The 25,094-nt window shown below is 52.9% G+C and overlaps 11 protein-coding genes across 11 annotated transcripts; 7 read left to right on the top strand and 4 right to left on the bottom strand.

Annotated features, from left to right (window-relative positions):
- The first annotated feature begins 114 nt into the window (after positions 1 to 114).
- On the top strand, positions 115 to 2,080 carry BKA58DRAFT_195696 (dihydrolipoamide acetyltransferase component of pyruvate dehydrogenase). Its single transcript, XM_046165703.1, has 4 exons — positions 115 to 327; positions 401 to 447; positions 519 to 742; positions 792 to 2,080. Exons 1-4 carry the CDS (start codon positions 227 to 229, stop codon positions 1,902 to 1,904), a joined length of 1,485 nt encoding a protein of 494 aa, XP_046024374.1. The 5' UTR covers positions 115 to 226; the 3' UTR covers positions 1,905 to 2,080.
- A 659-nt stretch (positions 2,081 to 2,739) lies between these two features.
- BKA58DRAFT_386955 (FAD binding domain-containing protein) lies at positions 2,740 to 4,703 on the top strand. The gene is made up of 3 exons (XM_046170515.1): positions 2,740 to 2,798; positions 2,854 to 3,437; positions 3,489 to 4,703. The coding sequence occupies exons 1-3, from the start codon at positions 2,788 to 2,790 to the stop codon at positions 4,484 to 4,486; spliced, it is 1,593 nt and encodes a 530-aa protein (XP_046024375.1). The 5' UTR covers positions 2,740 to 2,787; the 3' UTR covers positions 4,487 to 4,703.
- Positions 4,704 to 4,739: 36 nt separating this feature from the next.
- Positions 4,740 to 6,038, top strand: BKA58DRAFT_195731 (uncharacterized protein). Its single transcript, XM_046165705.1, has 2 exons — positions 4,740 to 5,278; positions 5,389 to 6,038. The coding sequence occupies exons 1-2, from the start codon at positions 4,964 to 4,966 to the stop codon at positions 5,998 to 6,000; spliced, it is 927 nt and encodes a 308-aa protein (XP_046024376.1). The 5' UTR covers positions 4,740 to 4,963; the 3' UTR covers positions 6,001 to 6,038.
- Positions 6,038 to 8,065, bottom strand: BKA58DRAFT_195727 (uncharacterized protein). Its single transcript, XM_046165704.1, has 2 exons — positions 7,849 to 8,065; positions 6,038 to 7,735 (listed from the first exon to the last, which is right to left on the bottom strand). Exons 1-2 carry the CDS (start codon positions 7,956 to 7,958, stop codon positions 6,076 to 6,078), a joined length of 1,770 nt encoding a protein of 589 aa, XP_046024377.1. The 5' UTR covers positions 7,959 to 8,065; the 3' UTR covers positions 6,038 to 6,075.
- Positions 8,066 to 8,208: 143 nt separating this feature from the next.
- On the bottom strand, positions 8,209 to 12,014 carry BKA58DRAFT_386961 (uncharacterized protein). The gene is made up of 6 exons (XM_046170516.1): positions 11,445 to 12,014; positions 10,843 to 11,236; positions 9,809 to 10,791; positions 9,048 to 9,643; positions 8,535 to 8,984; positions 8,209 to 8,478 (listed from the first exon to the last, which is right to left on the bottom strand). The coding sequence occupies exons 1-5, from the start codon at positions 11,882 to 11,884 to the stop codon at positions 8,629 to 8,631; spliced, it is 2,769 nt and encodes a 922-aa protein (XP_046024378.1). The 5' UTR covers positions 11,885 to 12,014; the 3' UTR covers positions 8,209 to 8,478; positions 8,535 to 8,628.
- Positions 12,015 to 12,056: 42 nt separating this feature from the next.
- BKA58DRAFT_386966 (uncharacterized protein) lies at positions 12,057 to 13,092 on the top strand. The gene has a single exon (XM_046170517.1). The coding sequence runs from the start codon at positions 12,331 to 12,333 to the stop codon at positions 12,907 to 12,909; it is 579 nt and encodes a 192-aa protein (XP_046024379.1). The 5' UTR covers positions 12,057 to 12,330; the 3' UTR covers positions 12,910 to 13,092.
- BKA58DRAFT_386969 (heat shock protein 70 family) lies at positions 13,093 to 15,949 on the bottom strand. Its single transcript, XM_046170518.1, has 4 exons — positions 15,703 to 15,949; positions 15,620 to 15,651; positions 13,659 to 15,567; positions 13,093 to 13,608 (listed from the first exon to the last, which is right to left on the bottom strand). Exons 1-4 carry the CDS (start codon positions 15,775 to 15,777, stop codon positions 13,306 to 13,308), a joined length of 2,319 nt encoding a protein of 772 aa, XP_046024380.1. The 5' UTR covers positions 15,778 to 15,949; the 3' UTR covers positions 13,093 to 13,305.
- A 4-nt stretch (positions 15,950 to 15,953) lies between these two features.
- Positions 15,954 to 17,595, top strand: BKA58DRAFT_195782 (kinetochore complex Sim4 subunit Fta1-domain-containing protein). The gene has a single exon (XM_046165706.1). It carries the CDS (start codon positions 16,175 to 16,177, stop codon positions 17,369 to 17,371), a length of 1,197 nt encoding a protein of 398 aa, XP_046024381.1. The 5' UTR covers positions 15,954 to 16,174; the 3' UTR covers positions 17,372 to 17,595.
- BKA58DRAFT_195786 (uncharacterized protein) lies at positions 17,470 to 19,307 on the top strand. Its single transcript, XM_046165707.1, has 3 exons — positions 17,470 to 17,722; positions 17,835 to 18,128; positions 18,176 to 19,307. The coding sequence occupies exons 1-3, from the start codon at positions 17,567 to 17,569 to the stop codon at positions 19,190 to 19,192; spliced, it is 1,467 nt and encodes a 488-aa protein (XP_046024382.1). The 5' UTR covers positions 17,470 to 17,566; the 3' UTR covers positions 19,193 to 19,307.
- A 175-nt stretch (positions 19,308 to 19,482) lies between these two features.
- BKA58DRAFT_470312 (uncharacterized protein) lies at positions 19,483 to 21,220 on the top strand (the record flags this gene model as incomplete). The annotated part of the gene is made up of 1 exon (XM_046175186.1): positions 19,483 to 21,220. The coding sequence occupies one exon, from the start codon at positions 19,483 to 19,485 to the stop codon at positions 21,199 to 21,201; it is 1,719 nt and encodes a 572-aa protein (XP_046024383.1). The 3' UTR covers positions 21,202 to 21,220.
- Positions 21,221 to 21,255: 35 nt separating this feature from the next.
- On the bottom strand, positions 21,256 to 24,574 carry BKA58DRAFT_421766 (uncharacterized protein). The gene is made up of 2 exons (XM_046172799.1): positions 23,732 to 24,574; positions 21,256 to 23,682 (listed from the first exon to the last, which is right to left on the bottom strand). Exons 1-2 carry the CDS (start codon positions 24,224 to 24,226, stop codon positions 21,640 to 21,642), a joined length of 2,538 nt encoding a protein of 845 aa, XP_046024384.1. The 5' UTR covers positions 24,227 to 24,574; the 3' UTR covers positions 21,256 to 21,639.
- Between the last annotated feature and the right edge of the window lie 520 nt (positions 24,575 to 25,094).

The following is a 25,094-nucleotide window of genomic DNA, read 5'->3' on the forward strand; positions in this document are numbered from 1 at the left end:
TCCAGCATAGACCCTCATCGGGAGAGAACGCTAGTCGCCGGGTCTCCAACCAACTGCACTAAACTTTTCGTTGAACAGTCTTCCATCTCCTCCAGCCCTGACCGCTAAGCGCCTGAGCCTCCAGCTCGCTCGACATTGTCTGCCTGTCGCCCTCGCCCGACAAGCTCCGTCTACCCTCATTTCACGTCGCTTGGAGTAAAATCTCAGCGCCCGGCATCCCAACACAATGCCCGCAACCACAACTCTGCTGTCCAGGGCGGGAAGCCAATTGAGCTCGAGGGGGTCAATTGCCCTGCGCGGCGCCCTGCCCACCTCGAGATGCTCCGCGTACGTTGGCTTCACTCCTGGGTGGCATTGCCCAGAATCCTCCGACGAGCATAGCTGACATGCACGTATACAGACGCACACCAGCCCTGTCCGCGCTCGCACGCTACTATGCCTCTAAGTGTGAGCACTCCCACCGTCTCCCACGCGACTAGATACTCCGCTGGCGACCGCATTGCTAACGCATCCCGCAGCCTACCCCTCGCACAGCGTTATCAGCATGCCCGCCCTCTCCCCAACCATGACCGCCGGAAACATTGGCGCATGGCAGAAGAAGGTTGGCGACTCAATAGCGCCCGGTGACGTCCTCGTCGAGATCGAGACGGACAAGGCACAGATGGACTTCGAGTTCCAAGAGGAAGGCACTATCGCCAAGATCCTCCGCGACGCTGGCGAGAAGGACGTCGCTGTTGGAAGCGTAAGTGGAGTTTTACAAGCTTTCGAGGATGCCATGCTGACTTTCGCAGCCCATCGCCGTTATGGTTGAGGAGGGCGAGGACGTTTCCGCCTTCGAGAGTTTCTCCATCGAGGACGCCGGTGGTGACAAGAAGGCTGATACTCCCTCCAAGGAGGGCAACGCCGCCGAAGCCAGCGAGCCCCCGAACACTGGCTCCAAGACCGCTCCTCCCGCCAAGGAGGAGTCTGCGCCCGCCTCCATGGAGTCTGAATCTACCGGCGACCGCCTAGAGACCGCTCTTCAGCGCCAGCCCGCCGTCTCCCCCGCCGCGAAGAAGCTCGCGCTCGAGAAGGGCGTCCCCATCGGTTCCATCAAAGGCACTGGAAAGGGCGGCCAGGTCACCAAGGAAGACATTGAGAAGTACAAGCCTGCTGCCGGTGCTGCCCCCGCTGCTGGCGCCTCCGCTGCCGCCTACGAGGACGTCGAGGCTACCAGCATGCGCAAGGTTATCGCTACCCGTCTCCGCGAGAGCATGCAGCAGAACCCCCACTACTTCGTCGCCTCCAACATCTCCGTTTCCAAGCTCCTCAAGCTCCGCGAAGCCCTCAATGCCTCAGCTGACGGCAAGTACAAGCTCTCAGTCAACGACTTGCTTGTCAAGGCTCTTGCTGTTGCCGCCCGCAAGGTCCCCGCTGCCAACTCATCCTGGCGCGAGGATGGCGGTAAGGTCATTATCCGCCAGCACAACACCGTCGATGTTTCCGTCGCTGTCTCTACCCCTGTCGGTCTCATGACCCCCATCGTCAAGAACGTCAACGGACTCGGCCTCCAATCCATCTCATCCCAGATCAAGGACCTTGGCAAGCGCGCACGCGACGGCAAGCTCAAGCCCGAAGAATACCAGGGCGGAACCATCACCATCTCCAACATGGGAATGAACCCCGCTGTTGAGCGATTCACCGCCGTCATCAACCCCCCACAAGCTTGCATCGTCGCAATCGGCACAACAAGGAAGGTCGCAGTACCAGGCGAGGCTGAGGATGGCACAGCGAGCGTTGAGTGGGACGACCAGATTGTCATCACCGGCAGCTTCGACCACAAGGTTGTCGACGGTGCCGTCGGTGGCGAGTTCATGCGCGAGCTGAAGAAGGCCGTTGAGAACCCTCTCGAGCTTCTGCTATAATCTGATTCTATTTTCGGTGCATTTGGGACGACTGTGTAACTTTACTATTGGGCTAGATGAGATTGGATCTCAGGGACAGACGATCTTATGTACAGCGGATGGCGCTTTTTCTATCCCCCATGATCATTTGTCCAACTGTCGTATTGCATGATAACCCCTTGTATGAAAAGATATCTCCCTTCTTCGAATCGATTTTGCCTCTTTCGTTGCGTAGTTGATCACCCTGCGCGTCCAGGCTGACGGTAAATCTACACCGGCATTCGCGCTTGCAATTCTCTCTGCGAACCGGGACGGTGGTAAGCTATATAGCCGGCACGTATATGCAGGACAGTAGGTGAACACCGCAGCTCAGTCATACCACATGCTCGTATAGCCCCACAGACGAGGCGTTGAAAGGGTGTGTGGGGAACAAACAGGCTCTACAGTGAGTGCGAGCGATAACGTTATCTGTATGTCGTCGTGATGTAGGTGCTTTCCTATATGGACTCCCCTCGCGCCTGCCTGTTACTACTCTATATTCTGTACCTCGATACAGCCAAACACAGACAACTTCACCAAAATGCTCTATACTATTCTCTTCTCTTTCCTCTTTTCAGCAACAACTTTTGCTCTCAACTTTGATTGGGAGCGCGAACAGCTCACTGACGAGGATGCAGCCCGCAGTAACGCATTCCGCTTTGGTAGTGCATCACAAGTCGCGGCGCCTGCTAATTGCAAGATCATTCCGGGTGACGCTGAGTGGCCGAGCGAGGATGTCTGGGACTCTTTCAACGATACGCTCGGTGGTGTGTTACTAAAGCCCAAACCGCTTGCCAGCGTCTGCTATGCTGGGGTAAGCTACAATGCGGCGAAGTGTGAACAGTATAAGAGCAATTGGGCAGGCATGAACCTACAGTGAGCTCACTCGTAACGAAACGATACCCTTTTTGTGTCATTCTAACTACGACAGTACCGATGATCCCACCAGTATCATGTCCCAATGGGCATCCGGCAACACCTGCACACCAACCTCGCAGCCAAAGTCAAACTGCACTCAAGGCGGTTGGCCGGAGTACGTCGTAAGAGCTACTACGGTGAGACATGTCCAACTCGCAGTCAACTTTGCTAGAAACCAGAACATCCGTCTGGTGATAAAAAACTCAGGTCACGACTTCAACGGAAAGTCCATTGGTGGCTACTCCCTTGGTGTGTGGACACACAACCTCAAAGGCATGACGTATGATCCGAACTACACCTCACCCACTGGCGCTTACAGCGGAAAAGCTGTTGCTTATGCCGCCGGTACTCAGGCTTCTGAGGGGTCTACACTAATGCGGAAGAACAATATGGTCATGATTGTTGCAGGCGGGTCGACCGTAGGTATCGCAGGCGGTTTCCTCCAGGGTGGTGGACACAGCGGTTACACTAGCTACTACGGCCTGGCGGCAGACCAAGTGCTCGCCATTACTGCTATTACGGCTGATGGAAGGGTAGTTGAAGCACATGAGGGGGAAAACGCAGACCTGTTCTGGGCTTTCAGAGGTGGAGGCGGAGGTACTTGTTCCCAGCAAGAAGAGAAAACGACTGTCACTGACCGAAAACCAGGCACGTTCGGCATCATCACATCCGTTGTCGTAAAAGCATTTCAAGCAACGCCCATTACCTCAAGTAGTGTACGTTTCTCGACCACACCAGACCGCGGATCTACTGCGCCTCCAATCTCCACAAATACCTTTTGGGCTGGCATGCGAGCGTACTGGGAATTTTCGATCGCCATATGCGACGCAGGCGGCCTGGGCTACAGCTTTATCTATCCGAGCAGTAGTAGCACCGGCCTCACCTTTACTATCAGTGTTTCGGTACCCAACAAAACTACCACCGAATATCGGCAATTCATCCGCCCATTGCTTCAGAAGCTCAATGACCTGGGTATCCAGCAACCTATTCCGGCACTTAGACGCTCTCTCACGCCATCCTTCTCATACGAAGAGAACTTCAAAAACGAAGCATCCTCTTTCTCAAAAAGAGAAATAGGCGAAACAACAGGCCACACCCTAATAGCATCCCGCTTCTTCCCCCGCACCACCTTCTCCACCCCATCCACACTAGAAACCTCGCACCTCGCCATCCGCCACGTCGTCGAAGACGGCTCCCTAACCTTCCACGGCATGAACTACGCTCCCACACTCTCCGTCTCCGGCAACCCAAACAACAGCGTAAACCCCGCGTTCCGCACCACAGTCCTCCACGCACAAGCCTACGAGTCTAACGCGCACTGGGACGGCAAGGCACCCACCTTGTCGCATGAGGCGCTGACGGAAAAACATCAGAGATTGCAGGGGTATATGCAGGGTTGGAGGGATGTTACGCCCGGGAGTGGGAGTTATATCAATGAAGGGGATGCGCAGGATTGGGAGTGGAAGAAAGCGTTCTTCGGGAGTAATTATGAGAGGCTGGCTAGGGTGAAGAGGGAATGGGATTCTGAAGGTGTGTTTTGGGCGATTGGAGGCGTGGGAAGTGATGAGTGGGAGATTAGGGATTTGGGCGGGGGGAAGAGGGAGGGGATTGTGACGCAGGATGGGAGATTGTGCAGGGTGGGTTGATGGTGAGAAGGTGGAGCTCTACGATAACATATTCTTAAACCCCACTATCTCAAGTAACGATGGACAGGACTGCGAGATATTCAACTGTGCAAGGAAGATATAAGACATTTACTAACGAGTATAATATCAATTATGCTGGTTTCTTGTCGCGCCTCGGAGAACACCATACCGGTACGTCGGAGGCTCGGTGCCTTTGCGCCTCCGCAGCCTAGCATACGGCTCCTACATCTGGGGCGCCTTACTTAGGACACTCCGGGAAAACGACAATGAAGTATACGCATTGTTACGTTGCACATGGATTTCACTTGGGCTGCGAGTATGATTCGGATGGCAAAAAGTTGAAAGTCATGATATAAGACTACACCACACCACGTACCTAATGTCCATCGTCCACGCTTCGATCTTTTGACCTCACGTTTTACTACTCGACTACTCTTTGTCTTGGTAAATCTCGTCATCTGTTATCATTGAGATAACATGTCTTCCATCCCATCCATCTCTGCCCCTTCCCTCTCCTCCAAAGTCATCCTGATAACTGGCGCAAACAGCGGCATAGGGAAAGCCACCGCCCTCGCCCTCGCATTGCAAACCCCAGCACAACTCTGGGTCGCTGCACGCAACGTAGCAGGCGGCCAAGCTACGGTAGCTGAGATAAAAGCTGCCGCACCAACCGTCGATGTTCGATTTGTGGAATGCGATTTAGCGAGTTTTGACTCGGTAGCGAAAGCGGCGAGAGAAGTGGTGGACGGGTGTGGAGGGCAATTGGATGTTTTACTGTTGAATGCTGGAATTGTATGTCTTATTTTCTTTCTCTTTGGCCTAATCCATTCTTTCATTTGCGGCGTTTCGTATCTCGTTGAGGCGTCTTGTTGTTGACTGATCTTCTCCTTCTACCACAATAGATGGGCGGCCACCCCGGGACCACATCCCAGGGCCACGAACTGCAATTCGGCACAAACCACATTGGCCACGCCCTCCTCCTCAAATTACTCACTCCGCTACTGCTCTCAACTGCGGGGGAAACTGGATCAAAACCCCGCGTCATCTCCGTCAGCTCGCGAGGTCACGCTCACACCGCCACCTTACCAGACGGCGGCATCGCCTTCGACACATTGAAAACCTCACAACCTAATCTGTCAGGCGTGAACAAGTACACGCAATCCAAACTCGCCAATGTGGTCTACGCGCGCCAGTTCGCGTTACACTACCCACAGATCCTCTGTGTAGCGATCCATCCCGGTGACGTTTTGACGGAAATCTTCAATAAAGGCGCTGAGGGAGGTGATGAGCAGATCAAGTATCTGGCAAGGGAAGTGGCGCCGAATAGGTGTGGGTCGCTAGAAGAAGGGATCAAAAACGGGGTCTGGGCGGCGACGGCGGAGGGGGTACTGAGTGGACGGTACTATGAACCTGTGGGAGTGTTGGGTATGGGGAGTGAGATATCTAGAGATAGGGAGTTGGGAGAGAGGTTGTGGGCCTGGACTCAGCGGGAGATGGAAGAGTGGGGGCTCTAGGAGGGAGCAAGTGGATGCGCTGAATTGGTTGATTTTGATCATGCATGAGATGTTCTTTAGCTGTATCAGTCCTCTTCATGTATAAGAATGTCGTTTGTCGTCGGTATTGCGTCTGGGTCTGGGATTGGCGTGGAAGGTCATGGTTTCCGGGCTACCGTCGAGTCGCCGTCTTTTGCATGTAACGACGACTTCGTTCGCGAGGCCTTCCCGTGTTGTTACTTCCACGTCGTGGAACATGTTGTGCTCTGGCATCAAAGGCCAGCTATACGAGTCTTCCAAACTGGGTATCTCTGATAGAGGGAAGTCGTCTTTACGGTTGAGCCCATAGAAATCTCCCTCCTCTTCGACCTCCATCACTGTTTCCGCAATATTAGCTGCCGTGAAGGAATCCCACGTTCCTTCCTTAAGTGGAACCACCCGCAGCAGTCGAATAGCATGAAGACGAATGCGATGGTGTCGACACTTGATAGCCGTGTAATACAAAGGCGCTATGAAGCCGTATTCGCCGATCGAATCATGGAGATTGACGTTGTCGGGTATGGATTTTGCCAAAGAATACTCTTCAAAGATGTGGATGGCATGTACAAGTATCGTGAGGAACGCTTGCGTATATGCTTCGTAGTGCTGCTCCGAGTGTACTTGCAAACAGCCGCACATTATACCCGCCATGGCATGATACATGAGTAGCAATTTGAGGACTGATGGTTCGCGGCCTGTCGGGAGCTCTGTTGGCGGCGTCTTGTCACCGAACGCCAACGGTTCATTTGATTTCTTTCCGGCAGCTAGGGCTATTTTGTCGATTGATGGAAGTGTACCCAGATACGTTTCGTACCACATCGCAAGATAGGTCGTGAGCTCTTCTTGTCCTGCTGTAACCGCAGCAACTTCGTCTTTAGTACCTGGCCCTAGTTTACGATATCGTTGTGTAATGAGAACAATGCCGTGCAATAGCACGTCAAGGGCATCCTTCGCCTCCTCGATCGTCGTAAAAGCAGGGTATGGTATGGTGTTTGCTATCGGCTGCAAGAACACATCGAGATCTTCTAGACTGGAACCGAAAAGATTGCTTTGCATGTGTAGGGTCGCAAAGCTGCGTACGATCCCTTGATCGATGCTATTCTCATATGAAGCCGGCTTAATTACGAGGACGCCATCATGCGAGCGATCTTTCTCGGCGGTTATGTCTATCATGAGCTTTAGGCCGTTCCGTAAGTGTGTTTCGGCCAGTTGGTATTGCCCGCGGAGGTATTCAAGCAAGGTGAATAACTGACAGGTCACTAATATGACAGTGACCGAGGCTTTGTCCCCACGCCGCAACAGCGGCTGTAGCGACTGGATCGCTTTGCCATACTGTTGAAGCATGAACTTCTCCCGTGTATCTGGAGCTTGCGCCGAATCGAAACTGCATCTGTGCGCAGCGCTCAACGCAACAGCAGCATGAAGGACAGCCGGTTCTGACGACGCTGCTGGTAGCACAATCGAGTTCCAGAACTTCGATGCGAACCAACCGGAAGTTGTATGGACAATCCGGATCTTGTACAACTGTAAATACCTGAGTTCCTCGACATCTAGGACTTTGGTTGGAGGCTTCTGGATCGATGTTGACACTCGGCCGTATCTTTCAACGTAGGTGTTCCCTCCGCCACCCCACAGTCCGTAGCCCTCGCATGTCCGGCCGGTGGAGCGACAACGAGAGCATACAGGCTTGGTTTCGTCGCACTTGACTCTTCGCGCTCTAGTCGATGTTGGTAAGTGTTCACAGGGATAGATATCAAGTACCCCAGATCGCTGCAGAACAAACAGCCAATCGGTTGAGTACCGTATCATTGGAAAAGGGAATCCACTCACTTGCAGGTCCCGCACCCTGATTTAGACTTCCTCCGTATAACACTTCTTCCAGGTTGGTAGGCAGCTTTGGCAGTCATGTGTTGATCCTGTGTATCGAGTTCTGGCTGCATAGCGAGAGCGACGTCTAGCTAGGGCGACAGACATGAAGACGTCGCTCCAATAAGTTTTGCGAAGATCGTTAGCGGCTTGAAATGCATGTCTCGAAAAGGACGCAGGAGATGTTGCGAGACAGTTTGAGGGGCGAGCGGCCACTCTGTCAGCCCTAGGCTCGCTAAATTTGGGGAAGGTACGCCGGACCCCTGCATACAATATCCCTCTCTCATTGGCTCGCTCGGTACGGCTGAAGTTTGATTGCTCAACCTTGTGTGAACTAAGAGCGCCGCGATTTGCTGCATACACACTATTAGATCTGAACAGGTCAATACTTTGTAAGATAATGTATAGTTCTACCTAGAAAAAAAAATGCGACACAATTTGTGTCTACACCTGGTGACGTTGGTAGTGGTGCCAAGACTATGGAAGCGCAAAGCTCGGGTCCAGGGTCCTGCGCCTGAAGGTGTGGTCCTCAAGTCGAAGCAATCCGGCATGCCGCTAAGGAGACCAAGCCTCAAGCACGGGAATGGTCGTTTTCTGCTCTCAATCAGACTAGCACCTTAACCAGGGGGGAAAATTGGACACCGGCGTACCTGGAGAGGATGATAGAAGTAAGTTACCCAGAAGTCGACTTTGAGTCGATACCTTACCAACTTTTGTTTTGATACCGATATAGCCTGTGGGGTACTACATAACCATACACGAGCCCTTCCCCTGTTGCTCCTCTCGCTCCTTCTCGTCCATAAGCGCCACTAGATCCTTTGCTCTCGCAGACCCAAAGAGATACTTGAAGATGCCATAATCCGTTGTTTCCAATCCGCTCTCATTTTCGTAGGAGTCTTTCCGGGCACCGTGTTGAATGAGTAGTTCGCAGCACTTGTACCAAGCGCTCGTGAGACCTGCGGAAGGCTTGGTACCACCCACTTGAACACGTGACACGGTCTCGTCCATTGAGAGTAAAAAAAGGTGCCAGACTGACTTGCTGTCGTTGAGGTGAACAGGCTGGTTCGGATCTGCCCCGCGTTCGAGGAGTAGCCGTACCACTACAAAGGTGATGATCCGAAGTTAGTGTACGTTTCACGTGCATTTGTAGAGCTGTAACTTACTATCCACATTCACACTCGGATCATCGCGCTTGGAGTGGTATTTCATATTGATGGGTGTAATTCGACGTGGGCGGAGCGCATAGTCCAGTAGTGGTCGCCCGCCTTTTCGCGCATTGTTTGGATTGGCGTCTAACTTCGCACGAACGTATTTGACGAGGCGTGCTTGCACAGTCAGTGCAAGAAAGTTGTAATTGTCCCCCTCACGATACATATCATACCCACGGTCGACGACTGCATCACGGGCATGCGTCCAGTGGTTTCTTGTACCACGTGCGTGGTGGGTATTGACGCGATCCACCTCATCAAGAACCTCTACTAGGGATGACGTAGGGCTTGGGTCGGTTCTCTCGGTTTCGTAAGCGTAATAAAGTAGCTCGTCCGTTAGCCCGATGACTATGTTGATTGAAAGTCGTGCATTGAAGTCGACATCCGGAAGTGATTTGAGCATTACAAGGCACATCTTACATAGGGTAGACGTAGAGCTAAACTCGCCGTTCAGATTGGCTTGTAGTTGGGAGTAGTAATTGTCCTGCAAGAAGTCGCCGACCGTCCGGTGGAGGAAGTCGACCGTGTGACTCCACGGGAGGAGGGGGTGTCTGTGGTGAGTATGCGGTTAGCAAGTATCAAACAGACGTTTACTTGGTGGAGAAAAGTCTCGCAGCGCTCGCAGTTCTGTTGTACAATGACTAGATATACCCACATCCTAAGTATTACTGTAGGATATTCTAGCGCATTAGTAGATAGGCAAGAGCTTGACTTACTCTTGATCGTTGACAACAAGAAGGTCGCTACATCTGTTCTGGATAAGCGACCTCCACTTTGGGTACTCGTCTTTCAAGTCACAGTCTCGGAGGGGTCGTATGGGGACGTTGATGGTGTGGGCGGGATTCTTGCGTTCACTCTCCAGTAGCCAGAATGCGTATAGCGGGAGCGGTTGCAGTTCATCGACCGTGATCAGGAAGATCTGCGACATCTCTTCAAGGTATTGTGGCTTGACAGCCTTGAGCATTCGCTCAAAGTAAGCTTCCAAATCTGCTGGAAATAGATTGACGATCTTCCACAGCATCTCCACACCCTCGTCTCGGTTGACAGCGTGTACAAGGTCACGAGTGATGAGGAAGACCCATAACCATACACCCTGCGCGAGGTCTGCAATCACCGTCATTATCGATTCGCAGGTGAAATCGGCATCCTCCAGACGTTGGAAATTCTCATTCTTCCCGAGTTTGCGCTGAACATGGCGTCCCATATCTTCTTTGGTGAAGCCCTTGATGTCGAATGTGCGAGACCTGTTATTGAAAAACTTTTCAAATACCGAGCGAGGCCGGGTCGAAGCACATATCTTGATGTCTTTCGATACAGAGAGGAACTTCAGAGCGCTGACGACGTCCTCCTCAGCCCCATTGTACTCGTCTAGACCGTCGATGAAGAAGCAGAACTTGACTTCCAAATCTTTTTGGGTAGCTATGCGCGCGAAGGTAGCTTTCAGTTCCTCCACGTCCCATTCTTCGTGCTCAAGACGGTTCGGGCACACTATCTCGATGAGTCTCGGTATGGATTTGAGTATCTGGTACAGGAGTGACTGGAAGAGCCCTACTTGGCTCTTTTGCATTTCGTAGCCTTGATTCCAGAAGTAGTAGCTTGCAGTGCAGAGTTTGGTCGTGCCGGCCCAGCCTTCAAGGCATTCGAAAGTGCGAGGATTTTCAGATACGAACTTCATAAGAGTGGACTTGCCGCTGCCTGCCTATATCGGCCATGTCAGTGGAAGTTACGACACTGAAGAGATCCTTTTTACCCGGCCTGTTATGCAGAAAAGTCCATCATGTTCGTCAGTGCTCTCTAACCAGACTGTGAAGGATGTCAATGACCTCTCAAAGATCCACGTGTTCGACGCTCTATCAGCTTTGGGAATCTGGCTCCAGCGCCTGCGAAGCACTGGAAAGTAGAGGCTTCTGATAGTGGCGGTTTGCTTGATGCATGCCATGTGCTCTTTTCCAAGTGCATCAAACTTCGTCTTCAGACTAGTTAATTGCGCGGCCTGCGTAGCGCCTTCGCTCGTGCGATTTTGTGCTACGAGTGTGAGTATTTCGTCACGAATCCGATCCAACTTAGTGTCATAGTTGATCGCTAAGGCATCTTGAGCCTTCTTCAAGACGTCTAGTTTGGCTGATAGTGAAGAGTGATGATCACTAAAAGCCAAGAAGTCAGCATGCGTGCTGGCTAATAGTTGGTACACCTTATATCAAGAAGCCTCTGAATAGGTCCGCAGACTGCAGAGGATGAAACAAGCAGATTAAAAGATCTGGAGCTGATGTAGGCTCTAGGGTGTTTGGTTTTCCCCAGGATTGAACTAGGCGTATGCAGCTCAGAACGCTGTTACCATCTCCGTTGACATACCTCCGAATAATATGTTCGACATTCACCCGAATCCTCTTATCTAGCGCCTCAAGTCTTTCTCGTAGAGTATCGATGTCGCGTTGTTTCCAGAGACCTTGAAAAAGAACGCGACTACTTTCGAGGGTCTTCGAGCGACCTTCGCGCACATGTAGTCGTTCGATAATCTTGTGCAAATCTTCGGCTATGTTACGGCAGTATTTTACCATGCCCATGATACTTTTTTCGTGCGCAGAAAGCTCTTGACCATTGGATCGCAACTTGTCTACTTGCGCATGATATCTTTCGACGTCTTCCACGATGATCTCCAGCTCTCGCACTTCCGCAGTTGTACCGTGAAGGGAATCGCGCACATCCCGAGTCCCAGAAGCGAATTTGATACCAAAGTCGATAAAAGATAGGATATTAGATACCAGCCCGATTATAGCGAGTGCCTCGGCCATTTTCGAATCTAAAGCGAGCGTGAAATTCCTGCGGATGCGAGCTGATGAAGAGATATGCTGCTAAGCAGCTGAACGACATAGCCCCACGGGGCTTGCAGTCGCTGTCATCCTATTGGATAGAAAGAAGGGGACACCATGGCTGAGCGCTTACCGAGGCGGAGTATTTGGGGGCTGGAACAACACCTTGCGGACGCGTAGACGCATCTTTATCCTCAGCTATCCGGACTGAGTCGAGAGGACTCTCGGTATTCTTGACAATACGGACGTAACGGCAGTCGCAAAATCTTCTGCCAGGAAGGCTCTCAAAGTGCGGATCACTGGCACTCCGGCCATCATCAGGAGGACCGTCTGAAAAGTCTTTTGGCTGGGCTACGAGGCTGTAGCTGTATTAATGTACTACAACTGTCCAGTAAACCTGAATAACTTCGGAGCTCCACGACGCACCGATGGATACTGGGCGTTCACAGGCTGAGAACAACAGGTTGGCCAACTGTTGTGCGGCTTATGGATATGATGAGCTGATGAAAAGCAGAGCAAAACCTCTCCGGATGTTTGAGGAAGAGACTGCATCTCAGCGCTCGTCATCCGATCTATCCTCCCACGACGTCTCAGCGGCCCGCCCCGAAAATGTGGAGGGCAACGAACTCAAACCGCTCGTCGGTCGGAACCTGAACAGCCGGACTCCAATGTGGCAGCACGATAATGGCTGCATTCGAACGCCTGCTCGATTTCTCCGCTGGCTTCCAGGGGCCCTACTCAACATGGTCGAAAGCCTGGTGTCTGCTATCGCCAACATGATGAACGCTGTCTTCGAGTGCATGCCATATCCTTTCAGGATAGTCATTTGGTTCTGCTTGCTCGCGACATTGACTGTGAATGGAATCTTCCTTGGTATCGCGCTGAGTCGCAGGGAATCTGCGTTTGTGTCATTTGTTGTCGAAGCTGCATCAATATCCGTGTGGGCAGTTCTCAATCGCAGTGTTATGGGAAGGAGTTTCTCTCAGGATAGAGGCGAGGTGGTATGATCAAGCGCACTCTATGTGTTCCTTCGGTTATATAGGTAGCTAGGTTAGGGAGTAAGAAGGTATTCAGAAGATTGCGCAAAGAGGCAGCTGGCGATGGGTTCCGCCCCCCCACTTTAATGGCGGAGTTCAGTCATAGAAAGAAAGAATAACCACGCAGACCAGAATCATGGAAGCAATGGAACATAACATTGTAGTTTCAGAACTGGATATCGTGTTCGTTCGTCTATTGACTAGTCTATCATAAGCATCGCATTACCATGATCATCATCACAGAAAAAAAGGAAGAAAAGTTGAACAGAGAAAACTTTCCCCTCGGCGCTAAACGTAGCCCTTTAGTTTACCACGCCGACCAAATGCTTTTCACTTTGCCGTTACGCCTTCACAGATGCCTCTCACTTAAGAAGCCTCCTCAACGCCGTCTGGCTTTTGTGCCTCGGCATCTGTCATCTCCGCGTCTTTTGGCTCTTCCGCCGGCGGCGCCTCAGCCTGCTTCTTGGCCTCGGCTTCCCGCTTTGCGCGCTCAAGCTCGGCTTGCTTGGCGGCGTGCTCTTTTTGGTGCTTCTCCATAGCCGCTTGTCGCTCGCCCTCGATCTTGTCGTTGTAGCGCTGGATGATGGGGCCGGCGATGGAGCGGATGTCCTCCTTCTTGGAGACGTACTGTGCCTTCGACGCATCGTCACCCTCGTCGTATAACCATTCCTGTATAGGTGTCAGCGCAGTTCATACATCGTACTGCTAATGGGACTCACCTCAATAGTCTCGAGCTTGGTGTTGAGCTTAGCCTTCTCTTCGTCGCTGGCGAATTCGGCGTAAACGTCGAGAATCTTGTCCTTGAGCTCGTAGATGAAGCTCTCGAGGTTGTTCTTCTCGTTCTCGGTGTCTTGAACAAGCTTGTCCTCCATGATCATGGAGTTCTCCTTCTCGGCCAGGATCTGCTTGCTCTCTTCGTCAAGCGAAGCAGTTCCGGCTGAAAGTGGCAGGTCACCCTTGCGCTGCTGCTTCTTGACCTTGCGCATCTTCGGTGGCTCCTTGGCGGCGTCCTTGTCAACGTCCATTGCCTGCGCATAATTTGTTAGCTCATTTGTTACGTGCGCAGAAGCAGGACGCGCAAGTACAGGATCAGCGTCAGGCTTGTGTCGTTTCGCGGCAGGCTCGGGCGGGCTTTGCCGACCGTTACTAGGATCAGAAGGAAATTCGGAACGTACATCACCCTCTTTCTTCTCTGCTGACGGAGACTCGGGAATTGGCTCCTCAACTTCGGTTTCCTCGACGTAGTATCCAGACTCGACGTTGAGCACACCGTGCACGTTGAGACGTGCCTTGAGCTTGCAGATCATGAAGTCGCCCTTGGGGTCCTCCTTGACACCCTTGACGGAGAAACGGCCGATCCAGGGGTTCATCTTGCCTGGCAGTTGCTCGGGCTTGGCGTACCTGGCCTCGAGGTCGAATGGGTGTTTCCGGTAGAATGTGAGGATCTTGGTGGATGGCATGACGTTGCCCTTGTTGAAGACGGTGAGGTTGGTGTCCTCATCCGGGATGTCCTCTGACTTCTCCCAGGTGAATTCGACGGGGTAGTTGACCATGTCGTGAACGGAGAAGTCACGGACACGGAATACTGGCGAGAGGATGGCGCAGCAGAAAGCGCATCCACGAGCGACAGCCTCGTCCTGGTTGAGAGTGAAGGAGAGCGGCTTGCCGAAGTAGTCCTGGATCTTGGCCTTGAGGACGGGCACACGTGTGCAGCCACCAACCATCTCGATGGCGTCGATGTCGGCAGTGGTGAGCTTGGCCTCGGCGAGAGCCTGCTCGATAGGGGCGGTAGCACGGTCGATGAGGGGCTTGATCAGCTCCTCAAGCTCCTCGCGCTTGAGCATACCGCGGACATCGACGTCGTTCATGATGGACTCGACGTTGATGGGGGCCTGGTTGTTTGCGGAAAGGACCTTCTTGAGCTTCTCGACACCGGCCGACAGACGGAGGCGAGCCTTGCCGTTCTCCATGACGTCGATCTTGTACTTCTCCTTGAACTCCTTGGCGAAGTGCTCGACAAGGGCCTTGTCGATGTAGCGTCCTCCGTAGTGACGGTCCCAGGCGCTCGACTTGACGGCGAGCTCACCCTTCTTGAACTCAACGACGGTAGCGGTGTAGTTGCTGTGGCCAATGTTGACGAAGACAACTCTCCGTGGCTTCTCCTCAGGCGCTGGGAGGTCGAGTTTTGTGATACCCCAGCCGAGGGCGACTGCGGTGTTGTCGTTGATGAGCCTCAGGCACTTGAGGCCAGCGATGTCGGCCGCGTCGAGGATGGCGCGGCGCTGGGCGTCGGTGTACCAGACGGGGCAACTAAGGACAACGTCGTTGACGGGGAGTTTGAGTTCGGCAGATGCTGTGGCGCGCATCTTGGTGAGGAACATGGCGGTGATCTGGGTGGCAGTGAACTGCTCCTTCTTGCCCAGATATGTCACCTCAGCGCCGACCTGGCCGCCCATGTCGATGAGCGGTGCGGATACGAAGTCTTGCTCGACTTGGACATCGGGGTCTGTGAGGCTGCGGCCGGCGAGGCGGACGAAGGAGGAGACGGTGTTCTTGAGGTTGGAGATTTCCTGGTTCTTGGCCGTCTCGCCGACGTATCTGCTCTTGGGGCCGAATCCGACTAGCGATCTGGGAAATTGTCAGTCGACTGCTGCGTCGTGTGCGCTGGGGGTTTACTTACGGTGTCGCGCGGTTGGAAACCTCATTTGCAATCTACCAGCGTCAGTAATTTCGTATACGGTATGCGACCCGGGGCCTACTCACCACATCGACACCGCGATTCCGCGCAACAGCAATGACGCTGTTGAGCGTTCCCAAATCAACACCTACTACAGACATGTTTATCTCTGATGGCGGGGTATGTGTGGGCAAACGTGGAGGGAGTGTGTGCGGTGAAAGTCGTGTTTGGAGGAGCGTGCAAAAGATAGACAGACACGGGTTCGCAAATTTCAATAGGCCGCTGCGTGATGACTTGCTGGCAATACGTCGAAGAAAAGAGAACCTTCTCGACAGGCCCTGTTTTAGCGGGGTCACTAAAGAAAGTGTTGCGGAAGGCACGGACCACGCAAATCGTCCAACAACACGCTGCGTCATATCCGCACGCACTCGCTCCCGCAGTCTCCGCCGACGCGTCTCGATGCCGCCAGCGTCTTCCAACCCCCATGGACGCCTACACGCCCGCCTCTGAGCATCCGCACGCGTCGACCCTCACTGCGATAAGATAGCTGACATCAGCATGGCCCAAATTCCCCCGTACCCACTCTACAACCGCACGTACAACCTGTACCGCCTGTCCCCGCTCCACTGCCACGACAACCCCCTCTTAGTCGACGCCTCACTCCGCACCCATGCCAAGCGGCTGAAGGAACAGCTCAAAGGCGACAACGTGCGCGGCGTGCAGGTCGACTTTGCCGGTGCCGACGACACCGCGAAACTCGGGCCGTTGGACGAGTGCAGCTGGGAGCTGATTGGCGACGAGGACGCCTGGATTGACCGACATCGCCAGTCGATAGACCCCGATGCGTCACAGCTATCGTCCGTCTCCCAGCTCACTCCAGAGCGGGCGCGTGGACTAGAAGTCAGCCTCGAGTATGAGAAGCAGTCGTATAATGCGCTCCTGCTGCGGGACCCAGGCGTCACTTCCTCGCAAACGGGCTTCACGTCACTACCCCTACTACTCGTGAAGATGCCAGGCCCAATACGTGACATCTTCCTCAACTACCTCCGGACGACCTTCGATGCCCACGTTGCGCCCTTGAAGCTGCCCTCGCCCTTCATCACCTCAAGTCTCGAGACCTACTTCAAGCACCTCGCAGCGAGGTACTCCACCCAATCCATACAAGACATCATAAGACAACTGCATATTCAATTGGCATTCCCCAACACCACAACTATCCTCAAACACGTAGAGATCACAGTCGCAGGCGGCGACATCTCGGGTTTCGTCGACAGGGGCAGACTGCTCAAAGATACACAAGATAAGCCCTTTACAGCTGCCCTGACTGCGTATCTTCAGCAGCACCTCGCCCTCGACATTTCGCACCCCAAAGTCCAGATATCTCGAATAGCTTGTAACAGCTTCCACCTCGGCACCGAACGCCTCAAACTCGTCGCACCCGACCCGCTAGCCGACACGTCCTTCTCCGATGAAGGTGGCGCATCACAAGACGCAAGTGCAAGCGAACTCGCTGTACAAGAGCTCTATACATCTTTAGTTCGAGAGGCTGCTGGCAGCGGGAAGTTTCTGCCGGAAGATATGACCAGCGCATCGAGAGAAGAGACGCCGTCCTCCATCGCAAGTGCTAAAGCGGGGCGCAGGAAGAGAGCCATCAGCAGCACTGCTGTCACCGATGGCAACAACAAGAAGACTAAAGGCAGAGGGAAAGAGAACAACCGGAAGCTCAATGGCAATACCGGCATGGCTGATATCTAGGCACGCCTAGTCCTGGGTGGCAGTACGTTTTTTTTAAAGCGCGTTGAATATTTCACAAGATACCCATTATCAAGTTTCTAGCAACGAAACCATTGCATCTCACCTCATCTTCTTTCCGCTTCAAGTTGGCACGTGCCACACTTCCATGTCACGTCTCTCTCACTGCGATGTCGCCACCAGATCACACTCGGCTACATGGAGGCTTGCACTGCCAAACTTCTGTCCGTCCACTTCCAAGACTCCCATTCCCACCGGGGTAAGATGAAGTCTTTCCCTATAATACTCGTCCGCGAATTCGACGGCCGAGAGACTAGCTACCGTGTCGCGGCCCGTCGAGCTCGCAACTACTGGGTATGTCGTCCCAACTACTGACCTAGCCTGCGTCGTGTCTCACCTCCACGTATACCTTCGAATTCCTCACTTGAGAATAGCCAACACGCCAAGCACATGCTAAGCCTTACAGGAACTTCTCGCGAATGTACACAACATCTTCGCCAAGCCGTGGGATCGCTACAACGCACATCTTCATTTCGACGGTCACGCTTGCGACGACCGGATGAGCCCGAGCGAATGGGATGCTGGAGGGTACTTCGATCCCGAATTCGTAGTGGACGGCAGACTGGTGTTATATGCACACTTCGAACAGGTGGAACCACCACCTGGATTTACCACGGACACACGCGGACGTTTTGAGACGGAAGAAGAGGATAAATTATGGTATCAGGGAACATTTGGCGATCAGGGTCTTCGAAAAAAGGTAATGTCGTTTGACGCTTGTTGGAAACCTCGACTGACACGATATAGAGAAAGTTCACGGAAGACATCGAAGATTACCTCGGAGAATCGAAGCAAGATTCGTCTACGCCCTTTTCAAGAGGATTGCCACACAACCCTTTCGTTACTGAACCAACCCTAAAGTCAACCTACATTCTCAAGAGTGCACTCGTCCTGCCGGTTGCTGCTAATGAGGTCGTTACCGTAGACGACTCGAGCAGCAGCAGTCATCTAGAGAATGGCGTCGTGATTGGACGTGCCCTCCCAGAGAGCTGTCTTGATCCTAATGTTCGCCCAGTCGTCCGCGCCATGATTAGCAAAGTTGGCGCTGTAGTAGCTTACATCCCTGGGAAATACTCAAAACGGAGCACAATCAAAGGAGATATACAGATCGCGACGACACATGTGGAATACACACCCGAGCTCGCAAAGTATCCCTTCGGCGAAGAAAGAACGCAAGCCATAAAAACCATGATCGAGGAGCGTAATGTACCTAGAAACACGAACACCCCTCAGGGTCCCCGCCTCTCTACTGTCAGTCCATCACTACCAAATGTCTCTGAAGCTATCACACCCGAGGTACCGATCGTCATTATGGATGACACGAAGCACCAAGGCCTGCGAAAAGAAGGCGTCGTTATTGGGCATGCTAAGGAACACTGGTGTCTTATACCGCACAAACGTCCTGCTGTTCGTGCAATGCTGAGCAAGAAGAACGTTATCATTGCGTACGTTCCCGCCCGACATACCAAACATACGAGAGGGCATGGTGAAATACAGATCCCATTGAAGGATGTGAACTTCTCTGAGCCGCTCGTAGCGTTGCCGCCGTGGAAGATCTCTGACGCGATCAGAGCAATGATCAGGACGAAGAGGGAGACAAACGAGAAGCCTGCGGTGTATGGGTCAGCTGGTCATACAGGAGGCAAAGTGAAAAAGAGGAGAGCAAAGCAGACCGTGAAATCCCTTGAGTATGTGGAAGACGAGGACGAGGAGGGATCTCTTTCGGATTCTACAGACGTTCCTGAAGGCGGTGCTCAACACTGAGCGAGATCAGCTTGAGCCTGTATGGGCGTTTGGTATATACAAAAGCAGGTCTTTCATTGCTAGGTACACAATCAAGTCACAGGATTCTGATGTCATCACACCACTCTCTTTCCCGTTTGTCGCTTCCTTTGCGTCCGTGTGACTTCCACTAGCAATCACCATACCCGCACAATAAATATCCCGCAAAGAAGCTCCAACTGCCTGCGATATCTCTCCTTCGCCATTCAACTTCTTATATACACTCTCGCACCTTCAATTTCCCACCCTAGTACCCACCACCGCGATTCGAGATGTCAACTCCTAGCGCTACGCTGATCGAAGTCCGAGACTATGGATCCAGTCCAGACTTATTCCGCCGACGCTCATCCGAGCTGGCCGACTGGGACGACCTCGTCGAATTCACATTCAACGCGTTCAACCGCGACGAACGCTATTTTAAAATGCACCTCCATTTTTCTCGAGAAACGCAGTGTGTGGAGGACGAACTGTTGACGAAGGAGGAATGGAATGACGGTGTATACTTCACCGGCGCCAATAGGCGGTTCTTTGCTCATTTCGTCACGAGGACTCGAGGTGAGCCTCGGGGCTACTGTAAGAGGAGGGAGCCATCACCCACACCAGCACCAGACAGCCCTTCCCCTTCCCCTGAGCCGAGGTCGCCTTGGACGCAGCCGCCACTGGGAACTTTCAACGAGCAGGGGGTTCTTCAGCCGTTTTCCCCTCCAACGTACGATATATCAGCTGTATCTGGTCCTACACCTACACGACGTCCAGCGACACGTCCTGTAGGTGGACCTCGACGTGGACGTGGACGAGGACCTGGGCGCGCGCAACAACCAACTCGACAACCTATACCCAGGCCAGTACCACCACCAGCTCAACCCATTCCAGCCGTCCGTCGACGGACGTCTCAGCGTCAAAACAACAACTCGACCAACATATACACCATTGGTCCACCAATACCGGCTGTCCGATACCCAAACTCAAGGTATTTCTCCTCACCTTTCACCTTCATCCCCTTACAGCCTGCTCCACCGCGACCACGAACACATGCTCAACAGTACAAGACCCCTCTTCCAAGTTCAGACGTACCGGTATCTAGACCCGCGGCTGCGACATCAGCTCCGGCAGTTACCCTACGTGCTCCTGTTGCTCCAATGTTGCCTCCTCGACCAGCTGTTCGCCAACCGGCTGGTAGATCTCCAGCGCGTCAGCCGACTACAGGAAGCACAAGCCATCAGCCAATCGAGATCTCATCAGCATCGTCGTCGTCAAGTGGTGACTCCAGTATGGATGTAGACTCCGATCAACATCCGGGCTCCCATCAGCCCACCACACCCCTACCGCCACCGCCGCCGCAGGATGGGGACGATAACATGGACCTCTACGCCGACCCACGTTTCGACTCCGACTACAATGCATGCCCCTCGTCGTCCTCCGCCTCTGACGCGCAAAACACACCCCTTCCCCCACCAACGTTCGACGAATATGAGAACCTGCAGTACCCTGTCGTCCGGTCTTCACCGCAACAACAATATGAAGGGCAAACAGATGATGAGGAAGAAGACCTTACCCTTCACTCAGCACTCTACCCAGGCTCAGAGTTTGAACAACCACCAGATGACCGGGTCGAAGATGAGCAGATGTCTGTTGCGCCTACGTCACCCGGATCAGGCGGCCTGTTCGTGCGGGATGAGAATGAGACGGGAAATTTTGAGGCGGCATTGGCGTGGGAGGATGATGGTGGGGAGCAGTCCGAGATGAAACGAGATGAGGATGAACAGGAACAAGTGCGTCTCGACGAGGATGAGCAGAGTTCTGTTGCACCTTCCTCGGCTATACCACCTTGGGCGAGTACAGGTGGTCTGTTTGTGTCGGACGTAAGTGAGACGTGGAGATTTGCGGAGACCTTGGAGTGGGAGAAGGAGCATGATACTGATGATGACGGTGAGGAGATGGAGGATGAACGAAAGGGCGATGTAAATGCCGGAAGACGACAGATCGGCTAGAACGTTTTACTAAATGTAGGGAGAGATGAGTTGAGGAATACACTAGAAGTTTATTCGCATATTTTACATATCGTACTGAGATTCGGGGACTTCATCACCTTCTCATGTACTCATGCGTCTTTGTGCACTGAGTTGACTACCTCCGCGGTAATGTGAGTCGGCTACTACAAGCTTGTTAGTACCCATGTATTCTTCATCACCGTTGTACTTTGTCGCCGTGGAACAGCATAAGCTGCACAATACAAGGAACATGTCGCTCTTTTCATACGAAGAAGATGCATTCATTCAGGTCATAATGACATCGAGAAAACGTAATAGGGAATCATAAAGAAAAGACAATCGGCGAGAAGGATACACCGATGCGACTCGTCCAATCGCCCCAGCGAAAACAACCAGCCACCTCTGATAGCCACCTGCTTCTACCGCGATACACCCCCCTCAAGTATACACACTCTCAGTAAAAGAGTTGACCTGCAGCCCCCGCTCAGCCATATCCGCATTCTCCAAAAACTTCAACTGCATCCACACCAAATGTCCCTTGACACGATCTAACTCTGCCCTAATCTCCTTAACAGGCCGAACCATATCATAAAGATGACCCTGCTTATGTTCCTTGTCACCAGACGGATTGGGCGTAAACTTGTCATAATCCTCAAACGTGAGAATATTGTCGTCAGGATCAGCATGGAACAGCGATCTAAACACCTCGGTATTGGTAGTCGCTCGCTCGGTCCATTCGTCCCAGAGTTTGGGTGAGAGAGGGTCAGAGACGAAATCTGCTTCAGGGCCGGGCATGGGGTCGTTTGGTGAGTTTTCGCCGGGGGGCTGCGCGTTGGGGTCATCAGCGGCGTTGAGGGCTTGTGGTGGGAGGAGGCCGAGATGTTCGCGCCATAAGCTGCTACGGAGTTCATGGGCGAGTTTTGCAGCCTTGTAGGGCTTGCCGTCCATTTCAGTGTCGACTTCTGCTGTATCTTGCAGGACGATGGAGAGTTCGGAGTCGTGGAAACCCAATTGTGAGCGGTCGTTGATGTTGGATGAACCACAGATTACGGTTTTGTCGTCAACGATGCAAATCTTCGCGTGGATGTAGAGCTCCTCTTGAAAGAAGTGCTCTTTCTCCTCTTCCTCTTCGCCTTCCCACGCTTCCTCGCTGGGCTTCTTTTCCGTAAGCATCGCGTCGTCGGCAATCGAGTCTGGGTCGATAACACCACCCTGGTCACCCTTGCCAACATCTTCCTCCTCGTCCATGTACGCCTTCCTCATCTCAGCGGCTCTGCGTCGTGCCTCGTCTCCTCCCTCTTCCGGTGGCGCTTCCAGCTCGTCGATCTCAGCCGCTTCCAGATCCATGTACGACTTACCGGACTTCTTCTCGCGCTCCTTAAGCGTGGGTGTGACATTGATACGGTCGTATGAACGAAGGTTGAAGAAGAAGATGTACTTTTCCGGGTCGATACCGGCCGCTTTGATCTTTCCGTAGATGCTTTCGTCGCCTCTGCAGATGCTCTTGAATTGATAGTCCATGATAGCTCGTGTCCCAGCGGCGGCCTGATCGCGCAGATCTCCTGCAAATCCTGGAATCGCGGGAATGACAATGACAATCTTGAAGTTACGCTGCTCTTTAGCCGCTGACACGATAGCGTCGACCATTGCAGCTCCGATCTGGTTGTGAACAGGGTTCTGGTCGTTCTTGTCCGTTGCCGTGATGAAGAATTGATTTTCGATGTAGACGTAGTGTTGCGCGTTGCGGATAATCTCGCAGTATGCGTTCTGGATACTCTGCTCATGAGGGTCAATGCCCATACTCCAGTCGCCGCTACTTCTGACCAATTGCGCGTGTACAGTTCCACGGTTGTCGAGGTTCTTGCTGTTCAGCTGCGTGATGGGATGGTGTACATATTGGCCAACAGGGAACTTGGGCCGTTGCACCCCGATCAGATCTTCGTCGGCGCCTTCACGTCCTTCCATGGTGAGCCAATCGTATCTCTCGTCACGCTTGTACTTTTCTCGCTTCACGAAGTTCCATCGCAGGACGAAATGCTCAGCGATGTCGTACACCGCTGGTCCAATGACACCCATTGCGACATCGTGCCATGGCATGCGGCCAAACTCTAGCTTGTTCAGCTTGTTCGATTTCCAGTCATCAACGCTCTCAAAGTCCATGATACGGTTATTGTTGTAGTCCTGACCAGGGAAGATTTGATTTTGAACACCAGACGGATGGGCATCGGCAAGCGGGTGCTGCTTGTCGTCCCATCGGCCGTAACACAAGTCCAGTCCACCGATGAAGGCCATGGCATAGTCGATGACGATGAACTTCTCGTGATGCGCCCAGTAGAACGTCATATCCGAAGCATTCTCGAAGACATTGTGGTCAGGATGTCTCATCACCTTGATGTTCCCGTACCCAGGCTCGCCTTCTTCAAACAGGCCCATGAGTGCTTTCTTGGTATGCTGACTGTTGCATGTGAGAGCCGCAGAAACCTGAGTAAGTATAAGCTGCTGTTGATTTGACGCAGATTGATGACCTCACCTCCTTGTACACGGAAACATAAATTTGCACACCAGCCGCTGCGCGGCGCTTGAGTACTTGATCCAGCCGAAATTGCTGGTTGTAGTAAGGCGGTCGCTTCAGGAAGAGTTCAGGGCTGAGCCACCAATCTGCAATGTAGATGGTCTCTTTGGCTTGCTCCAATGCCTCTGCAACGGCCCAGAAGTAATCCCTCCCATCGACGTACCACTTCACCAAGTTGTTGTCGCGCTCCGGCGCAAAGCTATGGAAGCGGTGGTTCTCCGCGATCTTGCTCCTCTTCGCATCCGTCTCCTTCTCATGCTCCTCGTCGTGGCGATGGTTGGCATTGAAGAGGTTGGTGAACTTGCCGATCTTATGCTTGATGTGCACAGCCTTAACATGTGCGCCTCGCAGTTTGGTGTGCTCGAGCTTTTGCTCAATCTCCTCAATCTTCTCAGAAGCGCGGTGGTTAAAAGGATGAAAGAGCTTCTTAAGGCCCTTCTCTTGGGAGGGCATGTTGACGACCGTGCGCAGCGATCAGCAATCGCGCGGGGTAACGATGGTTGAGATGGTGCGCAAGTGAGGCTGGAGATGGAGGCTGAGGAGTGAGGCGTAGGCGACGGAGAGGCGATCAGTCGCGTGCACTGGTCTTGTAGTGACCCACCGCAATGGAATAACCTGTATTCACTGTGCTGCACTTGGCAGGTAAATAGGCATGGCGCGATCTCAGCCGCCAGAGGAAGCGATTGGTGACGTCATTGGCGGCTAACCTTTCCGAGCAATAGCGATCATGCACCTCCCCCAACCGTCCATCGCAGCTGAGGCTACAATCTGCCGGGGGCTGGGAATAACAACCCGAAAGCGATTCAGCACCGAATCCCTGATACCACTACTAGGGCACCACAAGAAGCTTATCTCCTCGGTAAAAGCAATTGCTCAGATCTAGCATGCGCAACATCATGACCGTGGAGGTTATTTTTACCCCGCGTAATCGGCCCTCCGGCTGCTTCATCCCACCACTTCCGAAACTAAGCGCATACGCGCGGCACTGTGGGCACGAAAGGCTAGTATGCAGTGCATCAGCTGAGAGCAAAATCTGTTGGCCTGCAGGCTTTGACAAAGAATCTAGTGGGTTGAACCGCCTCTACAGTATTGTCGATGGCTGCTCTAGTCGGGGCATTTGAATGTGTGGAGTCTACATTAGAGGCATCAGAGAATTGGTCTTACGAACTATCCATAGCATATTCGTTTGCTTCAAGGGTCTATGAAGGGTACAGCAATATTATCCGAAACCTAGAGGCTTTATTCTACTACAGAGAAGAATCTACAGTAAATAGCTTTGACTATACCGATAGCCACGATCCAGCAGTACCCCTGTCAGTTC

Source organism: Alternaria rosae (assembly GCF_020736505.1).
Source record: "Alternaria rosae strain MPI-PUGE-AT-0040 chromosome Unknown BKA58scaffold_6, whole genome shotgun sequence".
Taxonomy (NCBI): Eukaryota; Fungi; Ascomycota; class Dothideomycetes; order Pleosporales; family Pleosporaceae; genus Alternaria; species Alternaria rosae.

What these genes read in the sequence shown, in the direction of transcription:
- BKA58DRAFT_195696 (XM_046165703.1), top strand. Translation starts at nt 227, where the DNA reads ATGCCCGCAACCACAACTCTGCTGTCCAGGGCGGGAAGCCAATTGAGC. An exon ending in ACGCTACTATGCCTCTAAGT is followed by an intron (nt 448 to 518) that starts GTGAGCACTCCC and finishes CGCATCCCGCAG; the next exon opens with CCTACCCCTCGCACAGCGTT. An exon ending in AGGACGTCGCTGTTGGAAGC is followed by an intron (nt 743 to 791) that starts GTAAGTGGAGTT and finishes TGACTTTCGCAG; the next exon opens with CCCATCGCCGTTATGGTTGA.
- BKA58DRAFT_386955 (XM_046170515.1), top strand. An exon ending in TTTCAGAGGTGGAGGCGGAG is followed by an intron (nt 3,438 to 3,488) that starts GTACTTGTTCCC and finishes ACCGAAAACCAG; the next exon opens with GCACGTTCGGCATCATCACA.
- BKA58DRAFT_195731 (XM_046165705.1), top strand. Translation starts at nt 4,964, where the DNA reads ATGTCTTCCATCCCATCCATCTCTGCCCCTTCCCTCTCCTCCAAAGTC. An exon ending in TACTGTTGAATGCTGGAATT is followed by an intron (nt 5,279 to 5,388) that starts GTATGTCTTATT and finishes CTACCACAATAG; the next exon opens with ATGGGCGGCCACCCCGGGAC.
- BKA58DRAFT_195727 (XM_046165704.1), bottom strand. Translation starts at nt 7,958, where the DNA reads ATGCAGCCAGAACTCGATACACAGGATCAACACATGACTGCCAAAGCT. An exon ending in TCAGGGTGCGGGACCTGCAA is followed by an intron (nt 7,736 to 7,848) that starts GTGAGTGGATTC and finishes AACATCGACTAG; the next exon opens with AGCGCGAAGAGTCAAGTGCG.
- BKA58DRAFT_386961 (XM_046170516.1), bottom strand. Translation starts at nt 11,884, where the DNA reads ATGGCCGAGGCACTCGCTATAATCGGGCTGGTATCTAATATCCTATCT. An exon ending in CTTGTTGTCAACGATCAAGA is followed by an intron (nt 9,644 to 9,808) that starts GTAAGTCAAGCT and finishes TACTCACCACAG; the next exon opens with ACACCCCCTCCTCCCGTGGA. An exon ending in TCCGAGTGTGAATGTGGATA is followed by an intron (nt 8,985 to 9,047) that starts GTAAGTTACAGC and finishes TCACCTTTGTAG; the next exon opens with TGGTACGGCTACTCCTCGAA.
- BKA58DRAFT_386966 (XM_046170517.1), top strand. Translation starts at nt 12,331, where the DNA reads ATGGATACTGGGCGTTCACAGGCTGAGAACAACAGGTTGGCCAACTGT.
- BKA58DRAFT_386969 (XM_046170518.1), bottom strand. Translation starts at nt 15,777, where the DNA reads ATGTCTGTAGTAGGTGTTGATTTGGGAACGCTCAACAGCGTCATTGCT. An exon ending in GGAATCGCGGTGTCGATGTG is followed by an intron (nt 15,652 to 15,702) that starts GTGAGTAGGCCC and finishes TGACGCTGGTAG; the next exon opens with ATTGCAAATGAGGTTTCCAA. An exon ending in CCAAGCTCGAGACTATTGAG is followed by an intron (nt 13,609 to 13,658) that starts GTGAGTCCCATT and finishes ACACCTATACAG; the next exon opens with GAATGGTTATACGACGAGGG.
- BKA58DRAFT_195782 (XM_046165706.1), top strand. Translation starts at nt 16,175, where the DNA reads ATGGCCCAAATTCCCCCGTACCCACTCTACAACCGCACGTACAACCTG.
- BKA58DRAFT_195786 (XM_046165707.1), top strand. Translation starts at nt 17,567, where the DNA reads ATGGAGGCTTGCACTGCCAAACTTCTGTCCGTCCACTTCCAAGACTCC. An exon ending in GTCGAGCTCGCAACTACTGG is followed by an intron (nt 17,723 to 17,834) that starts GTATGTCGTCCC and finishes TAAGCCTTACAG; the next exon opens with GAACTTCTCGCGAATGTACA. An exon ending in ATCAGGGTCTTCGAAAAAAG is followed by an intron (nt 18,129 to 18,175) that starts GTAATGTCGTTT and finishes GACACGATATAG; the next exon opens with AGAAAGTTCACGGAAGACAT.
- BKA58DRAFT_421766 (XM_046172799.1), bottom strand. Translation starts at nt 24,226, where the DNA reads ATGCCCTCCCAAGAGAAGGGCCTTAAGAAGCTCTTTCATCCTTTTAAC. An exon ending in ATGTTTCCGTGTACAAGGAG is followed by an intron (nt 23,683 to 23,731) that starts GTGAGGTCATCA and finishes ATACTTACTCAG; the next exon opens with GTTTCTGCGGCTCTCACATG.